Source organism: Dipodomys ordii, unplaced genomic scaffold (assembly GCF_000151885.1).
Source record: "Dipodomys ordii isolate 6190 unplaced genomic scaffold, Dord_2.0 Scaffold5, whole genome shotgun sequence".
Lineage (NCBI taxonomy): Eukaryota > Metazoa > Chordata > Mammalia > Rodentia > Heteromyidae > Dipodomys > Dipodomys ordii.
Genome location: NW_012267221.1, coordinates 11648305 through 11674561, shown reverse-complemented (window position 1 = coordinate 11674561; position 26257 = coordinate 11648305). Strand labels below are relative to the sequence as shown.

Here is a 26257-nt window from a genome sequence, read left to right as displayed (position 1 = left end):
AAGAAAGAAAGAAAGAAAGAAAGAAAGAAAGAAAGAAAGAAAGAAAGAAAGGGAAGGGGTGACATTGTTCAAAAAGAAATATACTTTTTATCTGACACATAACTGTAACCCCTGTGTATATCACCTTTATAATCACAATTTTAAAATTACAAAAAGTGATGCTTTGTGAATGGAAATAAATATGATGCATTTTTTCAGGAAATTTGTTCCCATAGCCTTTCAGTTGTTCTACCATAAGGTAAATTTTACTTTAGAACTTGGGAAATTTGGGGCTGGGAAGGTGGCTCAGTGGTAGAGCGCTTGCCTTGCATGCCTGAGGCCCTGGGTTTGATTCCTTAGCACCACAGAAGCAAAAAAAAGAAAAAAGCCTGAAGTGGCGCTGTGGCTCAAGTGGTAGAGTGCTAGCCTTGAGCTGAATTGCTGAGGGACAGCGCCCAGGCCCAGAGTTCAGGCCCCACTACCAGACCCAAAAAAACAAACAAACAAAAAAAGAACTTGGGAAATTTTACTTTATTCAGCAATGTTTTTCAAAAGCTGAGCTGTCCCTGTAAAGGGCTATCAAGCACTGATTTCAATTGTTAGGCAAAGAAAATAAATGGAACTTTTTAGAAAAGCAATTGAAGTTTGAAATTCCTCAAATAGTTACTGAGTATAGGTGGCTTATGCCTGTAATCCTAGCAGTTTAGGAGGCAGAGACCTGGAGGAATGTGGTTTAAAGTCACATAGAGGCTTCAAGACTCTATCTTCAACTCGCAAAATGTTGAGCTGAAGACATGCCACAAGTGAGCCCTGAGGTGAGCAACTGGAATGAGAGTTCGAGGCCTTAAATTCATACTGGCACATGCACAAAATATTGACTTAAATGGGAAACCGGACAAAAGCTGTGGGGAGATTTTGCTGTGCTTCATAAAACTACCAAATTTTTCTTTTCTTTTTGCTTATGTGGTGCTGAGGAATCGAACCCAGGACCTCAGGCATGCAAGGCAAGCACTCTACCACTGAGCCACCTTCCCAGCCCTCCAAATTTTTACTTACAGTGTGAGTTCTAAAATAGTTCTTTAAATGTCTATACAAACTTAGACTTATCAAAATAAAAAGGAATCCAAGGAAAGGAAGAATTTTACTTATTTCAGAGGAATATCAAACCCATTAGCCTGTTTCCTATTAGGTTGCTTTTCCAAGTCTGTCTTTCTGGCTGTTTTTAGACTAACTATAGTAAGTCTAGCTCTATCACAGAGGGCTGAGCACTGTTTTCCTGTCATCTAAGTTACAAAGATAATAGTCCTAAAAAGCGAACTAGAATGAGTATTTACAGAGTGGGTGTGACTTTCTCTGGTGTGTGAATTTAATTAATTGCTTCTTGCCTACAGAAGCATTGGAAATAGGAATACTAACTGAGATTTAGAAAAGCAGTCACATTTTTCTGCTCATTATTACAGCTGTGTCTAACACTTTCACAGCTAAAGCACTATCCCCTCTTACATACTCGTTAAGATGTCCAGAGGCAAAAGACAACAGGTCACAGTGGATCCAGTATGCTGATCACTGCTATGTAGCTGACCAGGCATTGCACAGTTTTTCAGAGGCCAAAGAGTTATGTCTACAACTTGGTGAGTTACAATTTGTTTCTTCTTTTTAAATCTGTAATTTAATTCTTAGAACATTTACTTAAGGAAATAATAGGAAACAATATTACATTTGGGAAAGTATTGACTGTTTTCTTTTTTGTGTGTGTGTATCAGTCATGGGGCTTGAACTCTGGGCTTGGATGCTATCCCTCAGCTCTTCAGCTCAAGGCAAATGCTCTACCACTGAGCCACAGCGCCACTTCCAGTTTTCTAGCGATTTATTGGAGATAAGAGTCTCACGGACTTTCCTGCACAGGCTGGCTTTGAATTGTGATCCTCAGATCTCAGCCTACTGAGTAGCTAGGATTACAGGAGTAAGCCACGGGCACCCGGCATATTGACTGTTTTATAATGGCATTTCTCATAAAGGATATGGTTAAGTATTTTATAATGTAAACGGTCAATGAATATTGGAATAGTCATGGGAAATTGTCAATATAAGCATGAGTACATGAGTTGGATGCCTGTGGCTCACTCCTGTATTCTAGCTACTCAGGAGACTGAGATCTGAGAATTGTAGTTAGAAGCCAACCCAGGCAGGAAGATCCATGCGACTCATATCTCCAATTAACCACCAAAAAATAGGTAGTGAGCTCTAGCTCAAGTGATAGAGCACTAACCATGATGAAAAGAGAGCACATGAATAGCACTCAGGCCCTGCATTCAAGCCTCAGAAATGGAACCAAAAGAAAAAAAAAAGTACATGGATGCATAAAAATGGAACTAGGATTCTTGATGAGACGTGTGAGGCAAGGGTAGGTGAAGAAAAGGGAGAATAATGGAAGGGGTGACACCAATAAGGATGCATTGTCCACATAAATGGATATGTACAAATATTTGAAAATAATAATAAAAAATAAATAAGTGGAAAGGAAAAGTAAATGAGAAGAAATAAAGAAGACTAAGTAAACAGCTATGTGAAGATAACAAATGAACTTCCACATCTAGTATCTTAAGTGACACAGTAGAAGTTATGGAATGTTTCTTTTCTCATCTGAACAATGAGAAGGAAAACAACACTTGCTTCAAAGGTAGGAATGAATGAATTGACATAACAATAACAAATCATATACTCTCAAAACTATCTTACTAAAAAGATTAAAATTTCCCGGAGCTCAGTGGCTCACGCCTGTAATCCTAGCTACTCATAAGGCTGAGAGCTGAGGATTGTGGTTCAAAGCTAGCCCGGGCAGGAAAAGTCCATGAGACTCTTATCTCCAATAAACCACTCAGAAAACCAGAAGTGGCACTGTGGCTCTAGTGGTAGAGTGCTTGCCTTAAGCTGAAGAGCTGAGGGACAGCACCCAGGCCCAGGATTCAAGCCCCATGACCAACAACAACAACAAAAAAGACTAAAATTGACATTCTGATTCTATAACTGACTAGCCATGTAAACCTGAACAAATCCTGAGTCTCAGTTTCCTCTGTGAGGTAGTAATTACTCCTTCCAGTATAATCTTCTAGGATGTATAATATTAAGACAACATAACTTAGAAAACACATATACACTGGAGTGTACTACAAAGACTTCCTTTGCATCCTCTGAAAGTATACTCAACCACAAAAGAAATGCTTTAGTTCACATACAGATAGGTATTTGAAGTTGTGGAGAATTATTGGATTTCATTTAGAATCTTTCCAAATCTAATTATTACTTTTTTTGTGCCATTGCTGGGCTTGAACTCAGGGTCTGGGCACTGTCCCTGTGCCTCTCTGTGCTCAAGTCTAGCATTCTACCACTTGAGCCACAGCACCACTCTGGCTTTTTCTGCTTATGTGGTACTGAGGAATCGAACACAGGGCTTCATGCATGCTAGGCAAGCACTCTACCCACTAAGCCACATTCCCGGCCCTAATTATTACTTATTTTTTTTTTGTTTTTCTTCTTATCTGAATGATTTTATTTTCTTTTTTTTGGAGATTTTTTTAAATTTAATTTTATTTTATTTGTGAACATACTGTACAGAGGGGTTACAATTACATGGGCAGGATAATGTGTACATTTCTTACCAAGCATTGCATCCTCCTCCTTTGTTTACCCTTCACATCCCTTCCCAGCCTCCCCCCTCCCCCCCAATCCCAATTATTACTTATTTTTACCCCTTACCTGATTCTCTGGTTTATGGCTCCTGTCCAACTTCAAAAATACTCATTCATTAAATTCTATACTATTTTAAGAACTTAAAATTAGCATGATTAACTATATGTATAAGGTCATATTAAAAGAGGGCTAATGGTCTCTAGCATTCCAAACCTATCGGTTTTTAATTCTTTTTTAGCAGAAACAAGTTTAAAATTGAGTTATACAAAAGGATTGTTGAAGAAAAAATATGAAACATCCATAGGCCATGTATTTCTACTGCTATAGGCACTAATTATTATGACTAGCAGTTCACAGAGTCTCTCTGATTAGACAATGCCAAGATTAAAAGAAATATTGCCAGACAAATATTTTGAAGACATGTAATGCCTATTATGTAAATTTTCAGTTTAAAAATATTTATTCTGGGAAACTATTTCTGGAAGTACTTTTAAATTATAACAAATTCCAGTTTACTTTCTATGTAAAGCTTGATTTTTTTGTTATTTTTCTAATGAAAGTTTTTTTCTCCAATGGATAGCTCAGGATAAAACAGTTGCTAGTTTACACACAACTAATTACGTACACTTTGTTTTCCTCTAACAGATCATTCTGCCACTATTGTCACCATAGAGGATGAAAATGAGAATAAATTCGTGAGCAGACTGATGAGGGAAAATAATAATATTACCATGAGAGTTTGGCTTGGATTATTACAACACTCTGGTGGTAAGTGATGCATTTGTGTGTGCTGCTTACTAAATACCAATCAGCTTTGCTAAAGAGCATCAAATATTGGCTGACTCAAATGCTCCTTATTGATCAGTAAGCTAGGTGTGCAGGTTCTGAAGTATTGAAGAAATATGTAAATAACTTTAGTAATGATGAGAGCTCCTAATGAAATAGAAAATTAGCTTGTCAACGGGAATTATTGGAGACTCATATTCCTAAAATCCTTGGACCAACATGAGAGGATTTTTTCTACAGCTGTGTCTGTGTCTAACAAGGAACCTATAATATTTTTCCATAAATGAAAATTAAGTCTTAATGGTGTTTTTGTTAAGCTTGGCACAATTGTAAAGAATTGATTTTTAAGAGAATTTATGGAATGTCTTTTCAAGAATAATAGATAGAAGGTCCGAGTTGAACTTGGAACTGACATAGAATGCATTTAAGAATATAAATTTGGTAGAATAATAAGAAATCTGATTCTCATTTTACAAAAAGTTAAATTTTAAGTAAATGAAATAAACATGAATTGTAAAATATTAAGTAATTTCCAAAAAGTGAATAGATTCAAAGTTGGCCATTTAAATGAACTGGAATTTGTGTTTATACACCAGCAGATGGTGCCACCTCAGCTGAAAATAAAGAATGGACATTGGAAGGGGCTGGTGTTTTAAACCCTCTTGGACCCTTCTTCTTACAGCAGCTTAGCTATCATGATGTCAATCTTCTTAAGGAAAGGAGGATATTGATCCCTACAAATCTGTCTCTCACACCATAACTATGCACACTCACCAGATCACACATATCAAAACAAAAAATGTTAGTGTTGAATAGAACTTCATGCAAAGATAAAAATGGCCTCCTTCTGCACTGTCCATGGTAGTGCGTATCAGCCACTCATGATTGAGCTTCTGAAATGGGATGAGTGCAGCTAAAGTACTTACACAAAAGTTTGTTCATTTTAAGTGTTTTTCTTTAAATAATGATTATCATATAAGACTGCAATATTCAAAGTAAATGAATTAGTTGAGCCAGATGCTTTTGAACCCAGTAATTTAGGAATGGTACGTATAGTCATATGTATACTACATAGTCCTATTTAATGTCTTTCTTCAGATCATTCTTGGAGTTGGCTAGATGGAACAGAAGCAACATTTGTCAAATGGGAAAATAAAAGTAAAAATGTTGATGGGAAATGTAGCATTTTATTAGCTTCAAATGAAAGTTGGAGAAAAGTTGAATGTTTACATGGCTACAGTAGAGTCCTCTGCAAAGCTCCTCTGGGTAAGTGTGTAGCCCATTCTTTTTTTTTTTTTTTGCCAGTCCTGGGGCTCGAACTCAGGGCCTAGGCACTGTCCCTAAGCTTCTTTTGCTCAAGGCTAGCATTATACCACTTGAGCCACAGTGCCACTTCTGGCCTTTTCTGTATATGTGGTACTGAGGAATCGAACCCAGAGTTTCATGCATGCTAGGCAGCAAGCACTCTACCACTGAGCCACATCCCCAACCAGTGGAGTCCATTCTTAAGGAAATATTTAGCAAAACAGGTCACCAAATAAGTAGATAATCCATCTGCTCTGATTTTATACTTGACTCTGACATAGTTATAAAGTAAATCCAAAATATTCATTAAACCATGAAATTTTTCTCCCTGAAAAGTAAGTACCAGGATGGGGCTGGGAAGGTGGCTCAGTGGTAGAGTGCTTGCCTTGAGTGCATGAGACCCTGGGTTCGATTCCTCAGCACCACATAAGCAGAAAAAGCCGGAAGTGGTGCTGTGGCTCAAGAGCATTATCCTTGAGCTGAAGAGCTGAGGGACAGCGCCCAGGCCCAGAGTTCAGGCCCCATGATTGACAAAAAAAAAAAAAAAAAGTACCAGGAAAGGCATAGTATATCTAGAATTCTCCAATAAAATTGTAGTCCAGAGTTTACATAATTCTCTCCCTTAGAAAAGGAAGCTATCAAAGATATAAAGTAATCTTTTTTGTGATTTTTTAAAGTGTTTCCCCTATTTTTGTTAACATTAATTAGATGTACAAAGGAGTTTCATTTTTACACATATGCATACACTATCTTGATTAGACTCACTTCTCCCTCACCCTTCCTCTCCTTCCTAAACCAATCTCAACAAGCTTCATTGTTCCACTTTTACACATGTATATGTAATATTTTGACCATATTCACCCTCCTTCACCTTTTCAATTTGCCTTCCTCCCTCCCAGTAGTATCTACACCCTCAACAGGACCTGTTTTACATCCTTGTCATTCTAGTGTATGCCACAGTGGTTCACAGTGGTATTTCACACATGCATATATAATATTGGGAGGTAATTTCTTCGAGGTGTATGTATTTTATTCATATTTCATATTCTCATTTCAGCTTCTATGTAGTCAAATTATAGAATAAAATACTATAATTTTGACTGTATAGAAGCTGAAATGCCTATTTTTATTTTATTTTATTTTTTTTTGTCGGTCATGGGGCTTGAACTCTGGGCCTGGGCGCTGTCCCTCAGCTCTTCAGCTCAAGGCGAGTGCTCTACCACTTGAGCTACAGTGCCACTTCCAGTTTTCTGGTGGTTTATTGGAGATAGGAGTCTCATGGTCTTTCCTGCCCGGGCTGGCTTTGAACCGCAATCCTCAGATCTCAGCCTCCTGAGTAGCTAGGATTACAGGCGTGAGCCACCAGCGCCTGGCAATGCCTATTTTTAACTAGCTGCAATCCCCTAAAATTAATGATTAATTTTAAAACAATCTAAAACTAAATTTAACTACTTAAAATGTTCAGAGTATCTTTTTTAAGAAATCATAATGTGGCTGGGCACCAGTGGCTCACACCTGTAATCCTAGCTACTCAAGAGGTTGAGTTCTGAGGATCACTGTTCAAAACCAGCCTGAGCAGAAAAGTCCCACTGAGACCCATCTCCAATTAACCACTCAAAGTGGCGCTGTGGCTCAAAGTGGTAGAGTTAGTCTTGAGCTAAAGAGCTCAGGGATAGCACCCAGGCCCTGAGTTCAAGCTCCACAACTGACAAAAATAAACTCATAACTTGTACTTACACATTATTGTGAATTCAGATATAAAATAACTATAAAAATATTAACTTTATTTTTGAAGAAAGCTCTAAAATTTCACATTAACATTTTAAAACATCTGACATAAAGCTTCCCATTTGAGTATACAAATATTAAGAGATAAAACTCCATTTGCCATGATTGGCATCTATTCCATCACTGAATTACTATGCTCTGTTCTACTTACTGAGATTCACCTGAACAAGACAAATTAAGCCCCTCGTCTCACAAGCTTACAAATATAGTAGAGGAGACAGATAAGTAGATAAGCAGATCACATTCTGAAAGAGAAGCAAAAATCAAATAGTTATAAACTGTATGGCCAAGAGTAGATGCATGGGCACAGTAGATCAGAGTACCAGAGAAGACATGGAAATGAGTGTCAGCTTGAGGTCTGCAAGGCCACCCCAGCAGAGGTTAGGGGAAGGGCACAGCACACCGAGTATGCCGAGAGCTCAGCCGGAAGCTAGATTGTAGATAGGTGCCAGGCTTTGAAGGGGTTGGGAACAAAGGTCAAGGCTCTGGGCTAGAAACTTAACTGGCAAGCTTGAGACTCTGAGTTCAAACCCTGGTAGCCTCGCCCCCAAAGAGCAAAAAACAATTTCAGTTCTATGCTAAATAGAACAGAGAGCAACCAAGAGTTAGGGATAGGTGGGAACAAGGCTAGGGCAATATAAGTCAAGAATTCTTTTCTGGCCTCTGAGTTATCAGGATAAGGAAGAGATATTCATATGGAGCTTTCTAATAGGCAGCTGACTATGTGAGAGATGAATTGTTCAGCATAGGGAGAGTATTTAAAGTCGGGGCTGGGGTTTAGCTCAGCAGAAGAGCACCTGCCTGGTGAGCTCAAGGCCCTGACTTGTCCTCAGCTCTGGAAAAAAAAGTAGTATTTAAAGTCATGAGATAAGTGCTGAAGGTTTATCTCAGTAGTACAGCACTTGCCTACCATATGCAAGGCCTTGAGTTATATCTCTACCATGGGACCAAGATCCAGAAAAACTGGAGACAGAATGAATCTTATCTAGACAGCCATTTTAGGGGAAAAATTTTTTTTTAATCAATGGCAATAAAGGAGATTTGAATGAAAAGATAAAGATTTAAGTTTGAGAAGAAAGCACTTCAGTGTTTGCTATGAGACCAAATTTGATGTTAAAGCAGTGATGTGCACATGGAATCCGTGGTACACTCAGCTTACAGAATAAGATCAATAGCAATGATCACTGTCGCATCCTGTCCTCCTTTTCCCCTTGTAGGCCCTGATTATAGAGGAATGGTCATCACGTTTGTGGTGTTGAGCATCTTAGCATTCATCACTGGGCTGATCTGGTTCCTGTGCCAGAAAAACCGGTTCCATTTGGCAAGTTTCTCATCTGTGCGGTATGAACAAGGGATAAATGAGGATGAGATCATGCTCCCTTCTTTGTACGAGTAAATTCTTGCACTACTGTGTTAGAAAAATGAGCCACTTAAAAGTTTCCTTATGTCAGTATCTGTTCTGTTCCAAGGTAGAAGCCTCAAGTACCTGGTCAGTTGTTTAGTTGCTTATGCTGATACACACAATTAATTCTCCACTAAATGTCATGTTTATAATTCCACTCAAGAGAATAGAGAGGACTCAGCTACAATTGAAGTTCACATTGTAGGGTAATATGTCAAACTAATGTGAATTTTCTCTACAAGAATGTGATTTGGATCTACAGTAAAAATATATTTATTGACATTTTAACACAACTTCTTAGAAAAATAAAAGGGGCATATTATTAAAGTCACACATCTACCTTTTAATATTTAAGAGCACCAGGCCAAACGCTAAATTCATAACTCAAGGCAAAAGCCCACTGTAACTACTATCAATGTTTCATAATAGCCACTGGTAGCACATAGTACATAGTTTCTAAAGAGTACAACCTACTTTTTACACAGCAATATGATGCCTCTTGGCTAAGTCCTTCTTAAGTTAGCCCAAAGATATTTCATGACAATGTGTATTTAAATAAAATGGTTTAGCATTCCTAATTAGGCATAATACCATGTATTTTAAAGAAAATTTAGTTTATCATGGTTGCCAAAGTATGAGAACATTTTTGATGGAATAGATCAATATATTATCTTATAGTAGTGGGTTTTGTTTTCCAGTTTACATTTAACTTTCCTTTTTAAAGGACTCAACTTGAGAAGCAATTGAAAATTTTATAATTTATACAGTTTCCATAGCACATCAACTTTTGTAAGAATTTTTATTATTTTATTGATTTTTTTACATGCCCTAAACTGAAAAGGAGTCTGTTCAGGGCACTGTGTAACTTCTTTTTGTACAAATGAAAATTTTACATTGAAACTCTGTAATTACTACTAAGCTATTTAAATGTTAGAATAACTAAGGAAACATTGTTTTATAGTTTTGCTTTTAAGTTTATCACCTAGAATATATTCTTAATAATGACGTACACTCAACAGGGTACATATCTGGTTTGTTGAACTTATATTTGTACTTTATTTTTGTATAAAATCTATAGATTTATTTGAAATTTAGAGTTTATAGTATCATAAAATTTAAATAATTTTCTAAGAGGTTTTAATATAGTTTAGAATTGCCCAAAAATATTTTATTGAAATATTTTGAATAACTAAGGAAATTTTTGGAATTTGTATTTTATGGTTTTACTTTTAATTTTATCACCTAGTATATATTCTTTTTTTTTGGGGGGGGGTCCAGTCGTGGGCCTGGGTGCTGTCCCTCAGCTCTTCAGCTCAAGGCTAGCGCTCTACCACTTGAGCAACAGCGCCACTCTGGCTTCTTTTTGCTTATGTAATGCTGAGGAATCGAACCCAGAGCCTCACGCATGCAAGGCAAGCGCTCTACCACTGAGCCACCTTCCCAGCCCCTCACCTAGTATATATTCTTAATAATGGCATCCAGTCAATAGGTGGATGTCTGGTTTCTTGAACTTAAACTTTATTTTTGTATTAAATGCATAGATTGATTTGAAGTTTAGAGAGTTTATACTACCATAAAGTTGTAAATAATTTTCTAAGACAGTTTTTAATATACTTTACAATTGCCCTAAAATATTTAATTGAAATTATTTTATATTTTAGTTGTCTTTGACCTGTGATCTACATAATTGTAATTAAGTTTCCTCAAAGAACTAAGCCAGCTTGATGTAAAGGTGCAGCTGTGCATAGCATTGATTCCATATTAAAGTTGTTTTCTTTTATCTTTTCAGTAGAAGTATTGATTGTTGTTGAACAAAACATCTCTAGATTGGCTTTACTGTGTTAAGTGTATAGAATGAAAAATTGTTTCCAGATATTATAAAATCAGGTCATTCCTTAAAGATTTTGAGAACATTTTTTAAAGAATAAATACAATTTTTTCCTACATCTCTGCGTGTTTGATTTTAGTCTTTTTGGATTCTTTGTGCTCCATGTTTCTTTAAACTGTCAAGATGAGCAATTTTGGTTCACACATGTAATTGTAGCTCTTTCAGGAGGCTGAGATTCAAGGATCTCAGTTTGAAGCCATCCTAGGTTAAAAAAAAAAAAAAGTCCAGGAGATTAAGTCTCCAACTAACTAGCTTTTAGTTTAAGTGGTAGTACACCAGCAAGTAAGGTGGTGGGGAGAGGAGGAGCAGGGGAGGGACAAGGAGGGAGTGGGGGAGAACACAATGTTCTCATCTATGTTCTGTTTATTTCTCATTCTTTCTTTGTGCTCCCCTCAGGAGATCCTATCTCACCTCACCCCCAACCCCTCTGAGTGAAAAGTCTCAATATATTCCATCTGTCTGCCCCTAGTGGTTTTCCTTCTGCATTTCCCCTGTTCCGGATATTTCAGAAGGGCTAAAGGCAACAGATGCATTCCAGGCTTCCCTCACTAACCCAGCCCTACACAGTCTGACAAAATTGATCTTGCTGGTGCTGGTGGCTCATGTCTGTAATCCTAGCTACTCAGAAAGCTGAGACTTTAGGATTGCTTTTCAAAGCCAGTCCAGGCAGGAAAGTCCCTGAGACTCTTATCACCAGTTAACCACCAGGAAACTGGAAGTAGTGCTATGGCTCAAAGTGGTAAAGCACTAGCCTTGAGCAAAAGAGCTCAGGGATATCACCCAGACCCTGAGTTCAACCCTATGACAAAAAGAAAAGAAACCTGTTTATAAAAAAGCAAAATAAATAGACCTAATGGTGAGGCATAGCAGACAAATACAAACTTGCTTACCCCGACCCCAGTTCCTTCCCCTCCCTGTTCCCAGCCGGGTATGAAAATTCTTTCCTGCAAATAACTGTGGTAGTTTTAGTATTTTTCAGTCTTGACCCCACTAATAAGAGTTTCCTAGAGAAAATCTGAAGTCTACATTCCTTCATTTTTTTGGTTCATTTAATCCTAAAACCCTCTTGGAGAAGTAAAGAATTCATTGTTATTAATTAGTTCAACAACCTCGGGGCTGGGAAGGTGGCTCAATGGTAGAGCGCTTGCCTTGCATGCATGAGGACCTGGGTTCCATTCCTCAGCACCACATAAGCAAAAAGAAAAAAAAAACCGGAAGTGGTGCTGTGGCTCAAGTGGTAGAGCGCTAGCCTTGAGCTGAAGAGCTGAGGAACAGGGCCCAGGTCTAGAGTTCAGGCCCCACGACCAACAAAAACACACACACACACACACACACACACACACACACACACACCTCATGCTGAAAAAGACAAATCTGAATTCTTTCTTAAAAGCTTTTAAAAAAAATAGATCTTCTGATCTATAGCATTAGTTATAATTCTGAGTATTTTAAATTAAAACATTCTCACTATATCTACATCTCAAAAAAGCATATGCATGTGTGTATATATACTTATGCACACAATACATATTCTTTCTTTTTCCTTTTTTTTCCCTCAAACAGTACTTAAGAAATCTCTTTCCCATTTTCCCAACCAGTTTTCAGCTGATATGAAGAAGCTAGAAAACTAGAAAGTCTTCTTCACTCAGCTCCTCTGTTTCTCATCAAGCCCAAAAATTTCTACCTCAGATTTCTCACGGAACAGGCTATCTTTAACTACCAACAACATCATTGCAGGTTTTTATCTTTTTCCTCTGGGGATTATTATTATTATTTCTGCTCTTTTCATAGTCCATTCTCTCCACTGATATGCCTGTAGAAAGCAAAAATGCACAGAGGAAGACTTGCCTTCTGTTTGTCTGATGTTATTTACACATGACTTTCCCAAGTCTAAGGTGTGTTCAGTAGTGCTAAATCTGGGGACCTTATCTGAGTTAGTAATAAGTACTGACAAATTCTGGGGCAAAATTCCCTGGCAGAGTAACCATTTAATATAGTATAGGACCAAATTGATGTTGATCCAACTGCTAAACAATAATGAGGCAAAGTCAGATATTATGTAAGAATTAGGAATTAGGAAAACATTGGGGACTATAGCAAAATGACAGGAGAGTCCAAGTGGAAGGGAGCTAAAAAGTGATGAGAAATCATGAAATGGGAAATGTGAGATTTTGAAAAATACGCTAGAAGTATGAAATATTTGAAGAAATGACATGGCAATAGGACATAGAGAACAAAGGAAGATTGAAGAATTTGTTTTCTAAGTCGTTTAAGGATACAGGTGGACCCGTTGCAACAATGAGAAGTACAAGTTGTCATGTCAAAAACGAATTCTACAACTTTGGTGCAGGAGGGGGTGGGGGGTATTGGGGTATTGGGTGGGGGGGCGGGGGGAGGCTGGGAAGGGATGTGAAGGGTAAACAAAGGAGGAGGCTGCAATGCTTGATAAGAAATGTACTCATTATCTTGCCCATGTAATTGTAATCCCTCTGTACAGTATGTTCACAAAAAATAAAAATTAAAATAAAAAAAGAATTTGTTTTCTGGAAAATGTGCAAAGGAGAGCCACAGAAATATTATTATTTACAGTGATAGGGATCAAACCCAGGGCCTTAGGCATGCTAGACAAACCCTTTAACTCTGATCTATATCTTCAGTTCTTGTGGTTTTGTTTTGTTTTGTTTTCCTTTTGTTTTTTGTTTTTTGGTTGGTGTCTAGTAGCTACTATAGCTCAGGGAGTCCTTAAATTTCTGATCTTGCTTCTGCTTCTGGAATACTGGGATTACAGGCAAGTGCCACCACACCTAGTGAGGCTCACAGGTTTAGAAGCAAAGAAGAAAAACAAAACTAGTGAAACTGAAGAAGCTGTTCATGCTGGGCAACAAGAGGTCACCATTAATGGAAGCCCTTGGAGAAAATGAGGCACGAGGGACAGTTCTAAGTCTAAAGAAAGAATTAGATGTGGATGGGACAAGAAAGCATGTCTTCCTGAGGGCATAAGAGGAAGAAAGAACTGTAGGTAAGTACTTCAGGATGTTTATATCTGTCTGATGGTCCCATTTTCTTGTTAAGTACAAGTTCAGATCTTCTGTTAAGGAAGAGGGGTAATGAACGAGGGCATTAACTTGAAAATAATAAGACACTAGCCGGGCGCTGGTGGCTCACGCCTGTAATCCTAGCTATTCAGGAGGCTGAGATCTGAGGATCACGGTTCAAAGCCAGCCCGGGCAGGAGAGACTGTGAGACTCCTATCTCCAATAAACCACCAGAAAACCGGAAGTGGCGCTGTAGCTCAAAAAAACAAACGAAAATAATAAGACACTGAAATTCCGAGAAGACCAGGAAAGACTAGGGACTAACATAAAGAGATTTCAAAAAAGACATGCAGGCCCCAAGTGCACTTCAGAGCCATTTATTTGCAAGGACAACCATCAAGAAAATGGACTGAGGGCTTGGAAGGTGGCTTAGTAGTAGAGTGATTGCCTTACATGCAAAAGGCCCTGGGTTCGATTCCTCAGCACCACATAAGCAAAAAGAAAAAAGCCGGAAGTGGCGCTGTGGCTCAAGTGGTTAAAACACTAGCCTTGAGCTGAAGAGCTGAAGGACAGCGCCGAGGCCCAGAGTTCAGGCCCCATGACTGACAACAACAACAAAAGAAACAAAATGGATTGACTTCCTCTTTCTGACTCAGTTATAGCAAAGCTGGAAAAGGAAACTAAAAATGAGAGACACCTCAGACCTCAGGCTCAGAATTGGCTGGTAGATAAACCAGAGGAAGGGAAAGTCAAAAATAGGGATTTAGGCTGGACAAATAAGTCAAGGGATTGGAACCTCAATTGAGGTCAAAGAGGATCAAGAAACAGGAAAAATTAAAGGTATGAGTTCCACACATAGCAATAATTTTACCAAAAAAAGGAGGTAGCATGAACCAGTTACCAATTGGGAAAAAAAATGTGTTTTAGTTCAAATTACTTAGAAAAATAGCATTGCTGAAATGGGTTCATTGTCTATATTAATTGAAAAGATTGTTGACATTTATTTGAAAATAAGAAAAATAATACACATTAATAAAGTTGCTTTGGGGGCATGAGGGTGGGAGTGTCTAACTCACATGATTGCGCAGAACTCTCTTTTGTATTTAGCAGGACGAGTGTAAAATCACAGTGTTTTCCAGATTCAAATATAAAAGACCTTGGGAAGAATTTGCTCTTGATTTGAGTTGATACTATAAACCTGTTTTTGTCAACTTGAGAAGAACAATAAAACTAAGTAAGTTGAGTGAGATCTTGACATTGTGTGGGAGGCTAAACCTAGAATGAGTTGTAAGACCAGCAGTAAATGAAGATGGCTTGTACTATCTCTCACACTGTGGCCGCCTCCAGTCTCCTGGGGTCAGATTTCTTGGTATAATCACTTCACTTCAAATTGGACTATCAGAGGTGTTAAAAAGGACTGGGAAGGGTTAAGCTTGATTTTAATGGACTTTCAATTTTACAGAAAAATTGAGCATAAAGTACAGGGAGTGCCGTTTATGCACATCCTGTTTCTCCTATCACTTACATCTTCCTTAACATGATGCATTTGTTATAGTTAATAAGGCAACATGCGTACAGTGCTATTAAATCAAGTCCACCATTTTTACATTGGGGCTTTTTTTCTCAGTGTTGTAACTGAACTCACTCTTCCAACTGTGCTACATCCCAAGGCCAGAGATCCATTCTCTCAGTTCTGACAGATCTATAATTATATGATATACCATTAAAGTATTATACAGAGTAAGTTCACTAATAATAATCCTGTGCATAACCATTTATTCATTCTCTTCTTCACCCCTGGACATCATTCCTCTTCTTACTGTCTCCACAGTTCTGCCTCTTCTAAACTGCCATGTCATCAGAATCATAATATTTAGCTTTTCTGCTTGAATTCTCTCACCTAACAGTACACATTTAAGGTTTCTGCATATCTTTTTTATTTCTCAGCCCCCTCCCATCATGGGGCCTGAACTCTGGGTCTGGGCACTGACCCTGAGCTCTTCAGCTCAAGGCTAGTGTTCTACCACTTGAACCAGAGTGCCACTTCCGGCTTTTTCTGTTTATGTGGTGCTGAGGAATCGAACCCAGGGTCTCATGCATACAAGGCAAGCACTCTACCACTGAACCACCTTCTCAGTCCTCCCCATATCTTTTTACAACTTGATAACTCACTTCTCTGTAGCACAGAATCACCGTGTAACCACTTAATTATTGAAGACCACTTTTGTTATTTCTAGGCTTTGTCAATTATAAATAAAACTAACAAACATTTATGCCAGGTCAGGGTGTGTGTGTGTGTGTGTGTGTATGTTGAAAATTCATTTGGACAAGTAACAAGAAGTATGCTTGTTGAGTTGTGATTAAAAAAATTAGGTTTCATTGTTGTTGTTTTGTCAGTTGTGGGGATTGATCAAGGGGCCTGGGCACTGTCCCTCAGCTCTTCAGCTCAAAGCAAGAGCTCTACCACTTGAGCCACAATGCCAATTCCAGTTTTCTGATGGTTAATTGAAAATAAGAGTCTCATGGACTTTCCTTCCAAGGCTGGCTTTGAACTTGATCCTCAGCTCTCAACCTCCTTCGTAGCTAGGATTACAGGAGTGAGCCACTAGTGCCTGGCTGGTTTGGTTTTTTGTTTGTTTATTTTTTCCTCCAAATTTCAAAAGGTTGTAGAAGGAGGTTACAGTTTAATTTGTCTATTTAAGTGTCAAGTGTGGATTTCATTTTATAAGAAGCTACCAAAGCATCTTGCTATGGCTGCTCTAACTCACATTCCCTGATATCAACAATGATATCAGGGATATGCCTCACATCTTGCCAACATTTGTTGTCAGTATTTTGGATTTGGGCCACTCTAATAAGTGTGTAGTGGTATTTAATTTTGGTTTTAATTTGCAAAGCATCTTACTATAAGTTTACATACCATCTGGTTATCTTCTTCACTGGGATGTCTACTCCATTCATTTGCCCTTTTGCTTTTTTTTTTTTTTTGAGTCTTTTGCGTGTATGTCTTTTTGTTGAATTTAGACTTGGTGTTACAGGATTCTTTTGCCAAATGCGATGAGGTTTATTAATCAAGCAGCTCTGTTTGGCCCCAAGTTTGTGTTGTCTAGCTCCAGAAACCCTCACGGGTTATAACTGCCTAGTTTGTCTGTATTGTAGCAAAGGTTCATGGACCAAGCTGTCCAAAGGGCGTGTATGGCATTTGATCCGAAGGCGAAACGGTGGTGAAGCAAGTGACCCCAGTTCCCATCAGCGAGGAGACATAGTGACGTCGCTTTCCCTTTCCAGCAGTGTCATTTCAGTGGTAGTTTTGCCAAAACACACAGATAGGTTTTGTGATCCCCAACTAAGAACGTCCCAGATGTCAGCACGCAGGACACCTGGTGCTTTCCTAAATTCGCTCCTAGAACGGAGGGGCGAGGGGAGGGCGGGGGAGGGAGGGAGGGGGTCAGGGAGGGGGGAGGGAGGGAAGGGGGAAGGGAAGGGGTCAGGGAGGGGGGGGGGAGGGAAGAGGGAAGGGAGGGAGGGAGGGAGAGGTTGGTGAACCCTGGTGCCTGCTCCGGTTAGCCGGCAGCGCGAGGCCCGCGTGACTCCCCGCGTCGACCCTGGCGCCCCGCGTTCGATCCTGGCGCGCTCGGTCGTTACATAAGATGTTACTATTTACAGAAGCTGGCTGGAGCGGGCGGACATGTTGCTGTTCTTCCTTTTTTCTTTTTTGGCCACATTCTCGAAAGGCCGAGATTCTTCCCAGAGGACTGACAAGTGAAGAGCCCTTCCCCGAGGCGGGGCGCCAGCCGCAGTCTGGGAGCCGGGCCGCGGTGGCCGGTGGGGGGACCCTGGGCTGGTGTCCCTCCGCCCCTGGGCCGGCCGGGGGGAGGGGGCGGAGGGAGGGGTCGTCGGGCGGCTCCGCACTTCCGAGCAGAGCCGCGCTGCGCTGCCGCCGCGCTGCCCGCGCTGCTCCTGCCGCTGCTGGGTCTCAGCACCGCCGCGCTCGCGGGTAAGCTGCCCGCGCGGACTCCTCCGCGGCCCACCCCGCCCGGCAGCCCGCACTCGCGGACAGTCCTCCGTCCCTTTGTCTTTTTGAGCCCCCCCCCTTTCCCAATTTTTCCGCGGCCCGCTCCCCACCGAACCCCTTGGCTGCCCTGGGGAAGGGAGTTAGTTGGTGCGGACGCGAGCGGGCCCCTCTTCATCTTGGATCAGACCCCCCCCCCCAGTCCCGGGAAGGACCTCTGAAATGGGCTGGCTGAGGGCAGAGGGGGGTCGCCAGGCATTTCAGGGGTCTTTGGGGATTGCAGACCTCTTCCTCGCCCCCCACCCATGTGCTGGGGCCTGGGGTCTGGGGGTCTGCAGGGAGGAGGAGAGCCCCTCTCTGGCAAGAGGCGTTGTTTGTGCAGTGGGCAAGTGTCCAAGTTGTGGGAACAGGAAAACAGTTCAGCCACATAACCCCGATGGGGGAGGTGGTGCTCGGGCCAAGCTTGGCTTTCACGCAAATCATATGATTTAAACAAAAATCTCTGTTGTATCATAACAGCCGAAATGTCACACAGGATTAGTCATTTCCACGGTGACTCCTAAGAGGCAATTCCTACCGAATATGTGGAGTTTTGTTTTGTGTTTTACATTAAATAACTTTTCTATGCAGGCTTGACACATTAAAAAAAAAAATACGTTGAGGTGGGTGGGGGACTTCCATCCCAAAATACCATTGACTGAACGATTCTGAGAATTAAAGAGCAAAAGAAGTAAGAACAAAGTGAAGAGGATTCTGGATCTCACTGCCTTTTTTGGGGTTCCTGCTGACGGGCAGGAAGATCTCCAGGGCCTCTTGGGTGCTGCGTGGTAAGCTCAGAACTCTTACAAAGTGCATGCTCCTTTCCTGAAAGCTTTGTTGTAGACTAAAGCCATCTGCTGCCCACCTGAGCGCAACATGTGTGGATCCTCACACCATTCCCACTGTGCACGTTCATAAGACAGGCTGGGCCAGACTCTGAAGGCTGGTCTGATTGCGAGTCTGCGCCCACTCCTTGCCTGAGCCGTCTGACTTCCCATTTAGCCGTGACTATAACGGCAGACATTTGTATTTTAGGCTAGCCAAAAACAAAAACCTGCAAACATCAGATACTGAGCTCCAGTCCTGCTTCCCACAAACATTTTTTTAAAAATCTGTTTTTTGGGAGATTTTGAAAGAGAATCGGTTTCTAGGTTTCTTCATAGAAACCGTTTTGACCAGCAATGAGGATAAATGTTCCCCTCGTTCTCATTCTGTCCTTCTCCCTACTTCCCCCATTCCTGCTTTCCAATTTTCTCTCCTCTTCCCTCCCTCTCTTCCTTTCTTATTGCAGTATTGGAATTTGAACTCAAGACCTCAAGCTTGGCTCTACCACTGAGATATGCCCTTTCTAAGGTGAATAAATGGGCTTTCCCGGAGCTTTAAAAGAAATGACTGTTGAATTAAGTCATGCTACTAATCAGCTTGTTTCGGTGAGAAAGACTTAAAGACTAGGAGCTTTGCCTTTGCCTAGTTACCCAACTTTGCCGGAAAGCAGAGATATTAGTTCATAGTGATGTCGCAACACTGTTTAATATCTCTTACAGCCATGGTGAAATCTGGTTTCTTTCCCTTTACTATAAATCTCCTTGTACAAAATGAAGGGTAGTTAGTTATTGCAACTAGAAAGCATCATGTGATTACCACCAGGAATTGGATATTTATGGTATCTAAGCTTATTCATATTTGTGGTGATGTTAAGGCTGAAAAATTACCATAGTAATTTACCTTCAGAGTGTCTCATGACTCTCTCCAGACAACAAGAGGAGCCATACCTGGCTTAGAACTAAATCAAGAAAGAGCTTGTCAAGGTAATCCTGGAATTAGCTAAAAAGCAAGATCTTAACAGAAAATCTCTTGTAGTATTGCATTGAAATATACATTTAATGTTAAATAGAGATCATTGCTACTGTTTTGTTATTCTGGAGTTTATTATTAGCGAAAGTGGTCTTCTGTTGTTCTTAGTGTCTAGCTTAAAAGTCACAACAGGTAAAATAGTGTTTAAATTTCTGAGTAAGCTTCTATGCATCCCTTTAATGAGATCTGCAGTATTGCATTTGGCACACTGCAAATGATGGTCATGCTCTCCCACCAGTGGCATGGTAGGAGGGAATACAAACATGTTGGAAATCCTCCTTGCATACTCATCATGTGGGTCAGAAGCTAGGTTTCTGATTTTGGACTGCAATCGCCTACCAACGTAACTGGAGGTGTTTCTGCCTTCTCCACTAATGCCATCTCTTACCATTCTTCCTGCTGTTCACTCTGTTTATTCCCACTGACCTTCTGGGTACTGCAACTCCTCTGGTCCTTCTATGCAGACTGCCTCCTGGTCCTTGGCATGGCTTCCCCTGCTCCTGCCATTTCGATTTCCGTCCTTATTTCCCTTCTGGGCTTTTTTCAAGTACCGACATTCTCCATGTCTTATTTTCTTCATAGCCCCCCTCAGGGGTATCTTTCTTACTCATTGTTTTCCTGCTCATCACTTTCTTTTCAGAAGGAAATGCTATGTCAGCAGGGATTTTACTATTGAGGATTTTTGTTTTGTTATGATTTACCTCTGGACTTTATTCCATTTTACAATAAAAGGATGAAAATTTGGGGTGAATGATGTAAAACAGTGGATGTGATGGATTTTTCAAATGATATCATCTTTGCTGTGTTATCTCAAACTTCAATTCAAAACATTAAATCCTCCTAAATCCTTGTGGATGGCAGTTATATGTTTCAAGAGAAAATTTCTTAGTTAACTCTTAGAGTTATTTTGTAGATTTTTTTGGGGGGGTCTGGTCGTGGGGCCTGAACTCTGGGCCTGGGCGCTCTCCCTCAGCTCTTCAGCTCAAGGCTAGCGCTCTACCACTTGAGCTACAGCGCCACTTTCAGCTTTTTTCTTTTTTTGCTTATGTGGTGCTGAGGAATCAAACCCAGGGCCTGGAGCATGCAAGGCAAGCACTCTATCACTGAGCCACCTTCCCAGCCTCTTTTGTAGATTTTTTAAAAATGATGTTAACGCTTATTTTTCTTTCAACAAAAGTGAAATTGCAATTGTTTCTAACGATTTCTTTCGTTGTTGAGAATCTTTAAGATTTGCTGATGCATTGAAAATCACTGTCACAACAGGGTTTTCATTGAAGTTTTGAGTGTATATGTAAAATACACTACTGCTTTTGTGCAAACCCAGAGACTGAATCTGTAAGAAAATGGATGTGTGATGCCAAGGAAAAAGGGCAGAGGATGACTGCACAAGTGTCATGACAGTTCTTCTGAGGGCAGAAGATGGAGCTATACATCTTGGAAGCAAAGTTGGGAAGAGGAGTGTGGAAAGGGAATGGGGTCTCAGAGTAGCTTAATTTCCCTGGAATTCTGGATCTTGGAGTTCAGAGCACACACAGCCTTAGTACCTATGGGCTCAGGGCTACGTAGCCCATAGATCCAAGCCACAAGTGGCTTGGAATAAGCCCCTCTTCATACACTCATAATCACTCATAACACAGGTATTAATGTGTTACCAAAGTTGCCCTGTGGCAGGTAAGTGACTTCAACTTATACCATCACTCATATCATAATAGGAGAGGAGCAAAGGTCTTATTATGACAACCCTTAGAACAAGTGTGTCTAAAGATCATGTCCTCATAGGCTGTGCTTGATGGTTAAAAAAAGAAACTTAAAAACGTGAACAATATTTTAGATTTGACAAATAGTGCATAATTTCCTTTAGGTATGATATTTTATTCTCTTAACGTATGGTAATTTTAGGCAGAAGATCTATATCGAAACTTGTGGAGATAGAGTAAATAGTAGCTTTTCCTTTAGGATTCTAAGTAAATTAGTAGAATTATGAAATTATACAATCCCTGAAGAGACTTTTAGATTCATCATGAATGACCACCTATTTTTCAATAAGAAATAAGATTGTCAAGAGCTTTGTAAGCAGGATTTGATTAAAACAGGATTACAGCGAAGATGCTGAGTACTGAAGATTCATGAGATACATACATGGCTTCAACAAACTGAGCTCATAGGTCATCCAGCCGTAGTTTGCGGGTACGGCTCATTTGGTAGAACACCAGGTACCAAGTAAAAGTGTCAGGTACCAAGTTTGAATCTTGGTCTCAGACAAGAAGATAATAAAAGGACATCCAATCACATTTTGGGGGTTTTTTTTGGGGGGGGATTGGTGGGGGTGCCTGAACTCTGGGCCTGGGCACTGTCCCTCAGCTCTTCAGCTCAAGGCTAGCGCTCTACCACTTGAGCCACAGCACCACATCCAACTTTTTCTGCTTATGTGGTGCTGAGGAATTGAACCCAGGGCCTCATATATGCAAGTCAAGCACTTCTACCACTGAGCCACCTTCCCAGACCAATCCAGTCACATTTTAACACCATTATTCTCAACCTAACAATACCTGTCCAGTAGTGCTTGTTTCTTGGGCACACACTGCCCTATAGCATGCAAAAACCAATCCAGTGCTAAATTCATGGGTGTTACAGCTAATGCTGCAGTGAGCCTGAAAAAGCAGAAGAGAGTTTTGTGATAGTTAGCCATCAATCTAATTTTTGTTTCTCTGCATATATCCTCTTTATTTTTTTTATCTTCTCATGTGTGATTTAATTATTCAACAAAGATCTTTAAGTGAATTGTCCTTACCATCCTGGCATTCCATCTTCTATCTCCAGGGTCTCATGTTTGCCTTCCCTATAACTGGCAAAGATATCCTTATGGCTGTTTAGGGCATGTCTTTCAGCTCTCTGTCACCTTCATAATGAAATCTTTCCTAGACACTGTTGTAAAATTGGAACCCTAACCCCCATTCCCACACTCAGGATGTTGCTTCTCTACTCTTTTTCCTCTATGGGACTTACCAGTATCTGTGGTTGCCAACTTCTCAAGGTTATCAGAGATACTTACCTGTTGTTATTCATACACTTGTGTAGTTCACTTCCAATTGAATAGGGTTGTTTTTGGAATTGTGATGGTTAGTTTTAATGTGTCAACTTGACTGGGCTACTGGATGTGTACCTAGTTGGTAAAGCATTATGTCTGGGTATGCCTGGGAGTCTCTCTGATGGGGATTGACATTTGAGTTATTAAAGATTAGTAAAGAGAATCTGCCCTTACCAGTGTGTGCCAGCATCATCCAGTCTGTTGAGTGTCCACATAGAATGTAATGGCAGAGAAAGGCCACGTTCCTTCTCTTCCTGAGCTTCTGCCCTCACGTGTCGTACAGGCATGTTGTTCTCAGGCTCTCAGACTATGATTTACATCCTCACCCTGAATCCCCATCAGGCCCCTGATCCATTCTCTCTCAGGCCTTCAAACTAGGAAAGAATTACACCAGCTATCCTAGGTCTCCAGCCTGCAAACAGTAGATTGTGGGACTTCTTGCTCTCTATAACCACTATAAGCCAGGTAGATAGGTAGGTAGATAGGTAGGCAGGTAGGCAGATAGATAGATAGATGATAGATAGAGATAATCTACTATTGGTGCTGTTTCTCTATAAAACTCTATTACAGTAGCCAATGGGACTGTCTATATCATCAGAAATTATGTAAAGCCAAAGCTGGAATATACAAGGCATTGCACCTGTGCCTTGTCTTTGAATCCTTCACTCTGAGGGAAGCCACATACTATATTTTAGTAGGTGGAGAAGTCTATCTGCCCATAGCCAGCGCCATCCATAAGAATGAGCCCTCTTGAGGACAATCCTTCCGCCGTAGTTCATTCTTCAGATGGCTGTTGCCTGGTTAACATCTGGGTTGCAAATGCATGATTGTCCCCTTTCCCTTACCTAGCCAGAGTCACCCAACTAAGCAGCTGCATTTGAATTCCTGACCAGGCACGCTACACTATATGACATATGCTTCCTGTTGTTGTTGGTTTGTCAGCTATGGGGCTTGAATTCAGGGCTTGGGCACTGTCCCTGAGCATTATTGCTCAAGGCTAGTGCTCTACCACTTTAAACCACAGCACCACTTCCAGTTTTCTGGTGGTTAATTGGAGAGAAGAGTCTCATGTACTTCCCTGCCCAGGCTGGCTTTAACTGCATTCCTCAGATCTCAGCTTCCTGAGAAGCTAGGATTATAGGTGTGCGTCACCAGCACCCAGCTATACTTCTTGTTTCTTGTTGACTATCTAGCAATAGATTGCTAATGTACTAATGTGCTGTCTAACCTACTAGTTTACTTATACTGCTCTGTGTGTGTATCTGTATCTTCCTCAACTAGAACATAGTCTACTACACAAATCACAGGGTTTAGACGGGCGCTGGTGGCTCACGCCTGTAATCCTAGCTACTCAGGAGGCTGAGATCTGAGGATCACGGTTCAAAGCCAGCCCAGGCAGGAGAGACCATGAGACTCCTATCTCCAATAAACCACCAGAAAACCAGAAGTGGCGCTGTAGCTCAAGTGGTAGAGCGCTCGCCTTGAGCTGAAGAGCTGAGGGACAGTGCCCAGGCCCAGAGTTCAAGCCCCACGACTGACAAAAACAAAAAAAACAAATCATAGGTTTTTCCCCCCCTTTATATTAACTCTGAAATCTCAATCATATAGAATAACTTTCTCACAACAACCCCCTCAGATAAGTTCCTGTTTTGCAAATACAGTAAACTGGAGCATATGAAGGTTAAGTAACATATCCAAGATAGTTTTTCTGAACTAGACTTTCTCCACAGTCTAATTTGCTTAACCAGAGTGCTTTTCTACCTTAATTCCATGCATGCTGTCCTATGTTATGTTCAATGCAGTAGGATAGCTATTGTAACTTATAATTACTATGACTGATTTTTTTTGAGACAGGGTCTTGCTTTGTAGACCAGGCCGGCTCAGGTGATAGCCAGCCTTGAGTAAAAAGCCAAACAAGAGCAAGAAGCCCTGAGTTCAAGCCCCAGTACCAGCATTGTGTGGGCAAAAAAAATCTGTCTTACTTTCCTGTGCAGTACAAAAGTGTATCTGAATATTCATAATCTAAACATTTTTCTCTGTTCTTGCATGTATATACATACATACAGCAATTGAGCCACAGCTTTACTTTGTGTGTGTATGTGTGTGTGTGTGTGTGTGTATGTATTGATTTATTGGGGATAAAGTTTATTGATTTTCTACCTTAATCTGACTTCCAGCCACAATCCTCAGAATTCAGCCTCCTGAGTAACTAGGATTATAGATATGAGCCAGTGTCTGGCAGGAATGTGTGTGTGTATGTGTGTGTGTGTGTGTGTGGTCCTGAGCCACCAGTGCCTGGTTTAGAGTTATAATTTTTATCAAGGATTGTATAAACTTCTTAGACCGTTTGAAAGTGTTATTATATGTTACAAAGATAACCTTCAGGGCTGGGAAGATGGCTCAGTGGTAGAGCGCGTGCCTTGCATGCCTGAGGCCCTGGGTTCAATTCCTCAGCACCACATAAGCAAAAAGAAAAAAGCCAAAAGTGGCTCTGTGGCTCAAGTGGTAGAGCGCTAGCCTTGAGCTGAAGAGCTGAGGGACAGCGCCCAGGCCCAGAGTTCAGGCCCCACAACCGGACCCAAAAAACAAACAAACAAAAGATAACCTTCAAAGGGAAACCTGGAATTCTGACTCATGATCTCCTTTGATAGTTAATTTACACATCTAAACTGCTAACAATCTAAACATACAAACTTGTACTCTGAAGTCAGAAGAGAATCATTGGAAGATTTCTCTTCTCCCACATCTGTAATAAAAAGAAATTTCTATTATATGGTGTTGATTTTTAACATTTATCATGCATTAGCCATTCAAGAGAGTATTTCATAGTGACACTTCCATGCATATATGTGATAAATTCCAACCAGTACCCCTCCATTATTCTCCCTTACCTGACTTCCCCTTCTTAATACAGTTTCAACTTCATTATTCTACTTTCTTACTAATTTTTAACAAAAAAAGAATGAGGAAATCTGCCTTTGTAATTTATGAAATTTTTATAACCTATGTCTTTCTTCTTCTCAAATTATTTTTTTCCACATAGATTGTCCTTCATCCACCTGGATTCAGTTTCAAAACAGCTGTTACATTTTTCTTGAAGAAGCCATCAAAGTAGAAAGCATAGAAGACGTCAGAAATCAATGTACAGGCCATGGTAAGTGGCTTTTTAAAAAACTTGTTTTGTCATATCTCATTTTTAACTGAGTTCTTAGAATTAATGGAAAACTTTGATTGTATAACACATAAATCACAGAGAGTAGAATTAGATGTACACTTTATCTCTGAGATGGAAGACATGCTTACGAAGTTTGGTGACAGAACCAGAACATGTGTCCATATAATCCATATAACTGTACTCTCTGGCAAGCATTGGCTTAAATACTTCAAGTTT

At 40.3% G+C, this 26257-nt stretch overlaps 1 protein-coding gene across 3 annotated transcripts in view; it reads left to right on the top strand.

Moving 5' to 3' along the window:
• LOC105995856 (lymphocyte antigen 75) overlaps positions 1-26257 on the top strand; it is a 114870-nt gene that overhangs the window by 74928 nt on the left and 13685 nt on the right. The window contains exons 32-35 of one of the 3 annotated variants that reach the window (XM_013029755.1): positions 1461-1610; positions 4315-4437; positions 5554-5721; positions 25910-26020. In XM_013029755.1, coding sequence (XP_012885209.1) covers positions 1461-1610; positions 4315-4437; positions 5554-5721; positions 25910-26020 — 552 coding nt within the window. Of the gene's footprint in view, positions 1-1439; positions 1611-4314; positions 4438-5553; positions 5722-8765; positions 10184-25909; positions 26021-26257 lie in introns of those variants that run through there. The other 2 variants (XM_013029746.1, XM_013029737.1) reach the window with 2 other exon arrangements.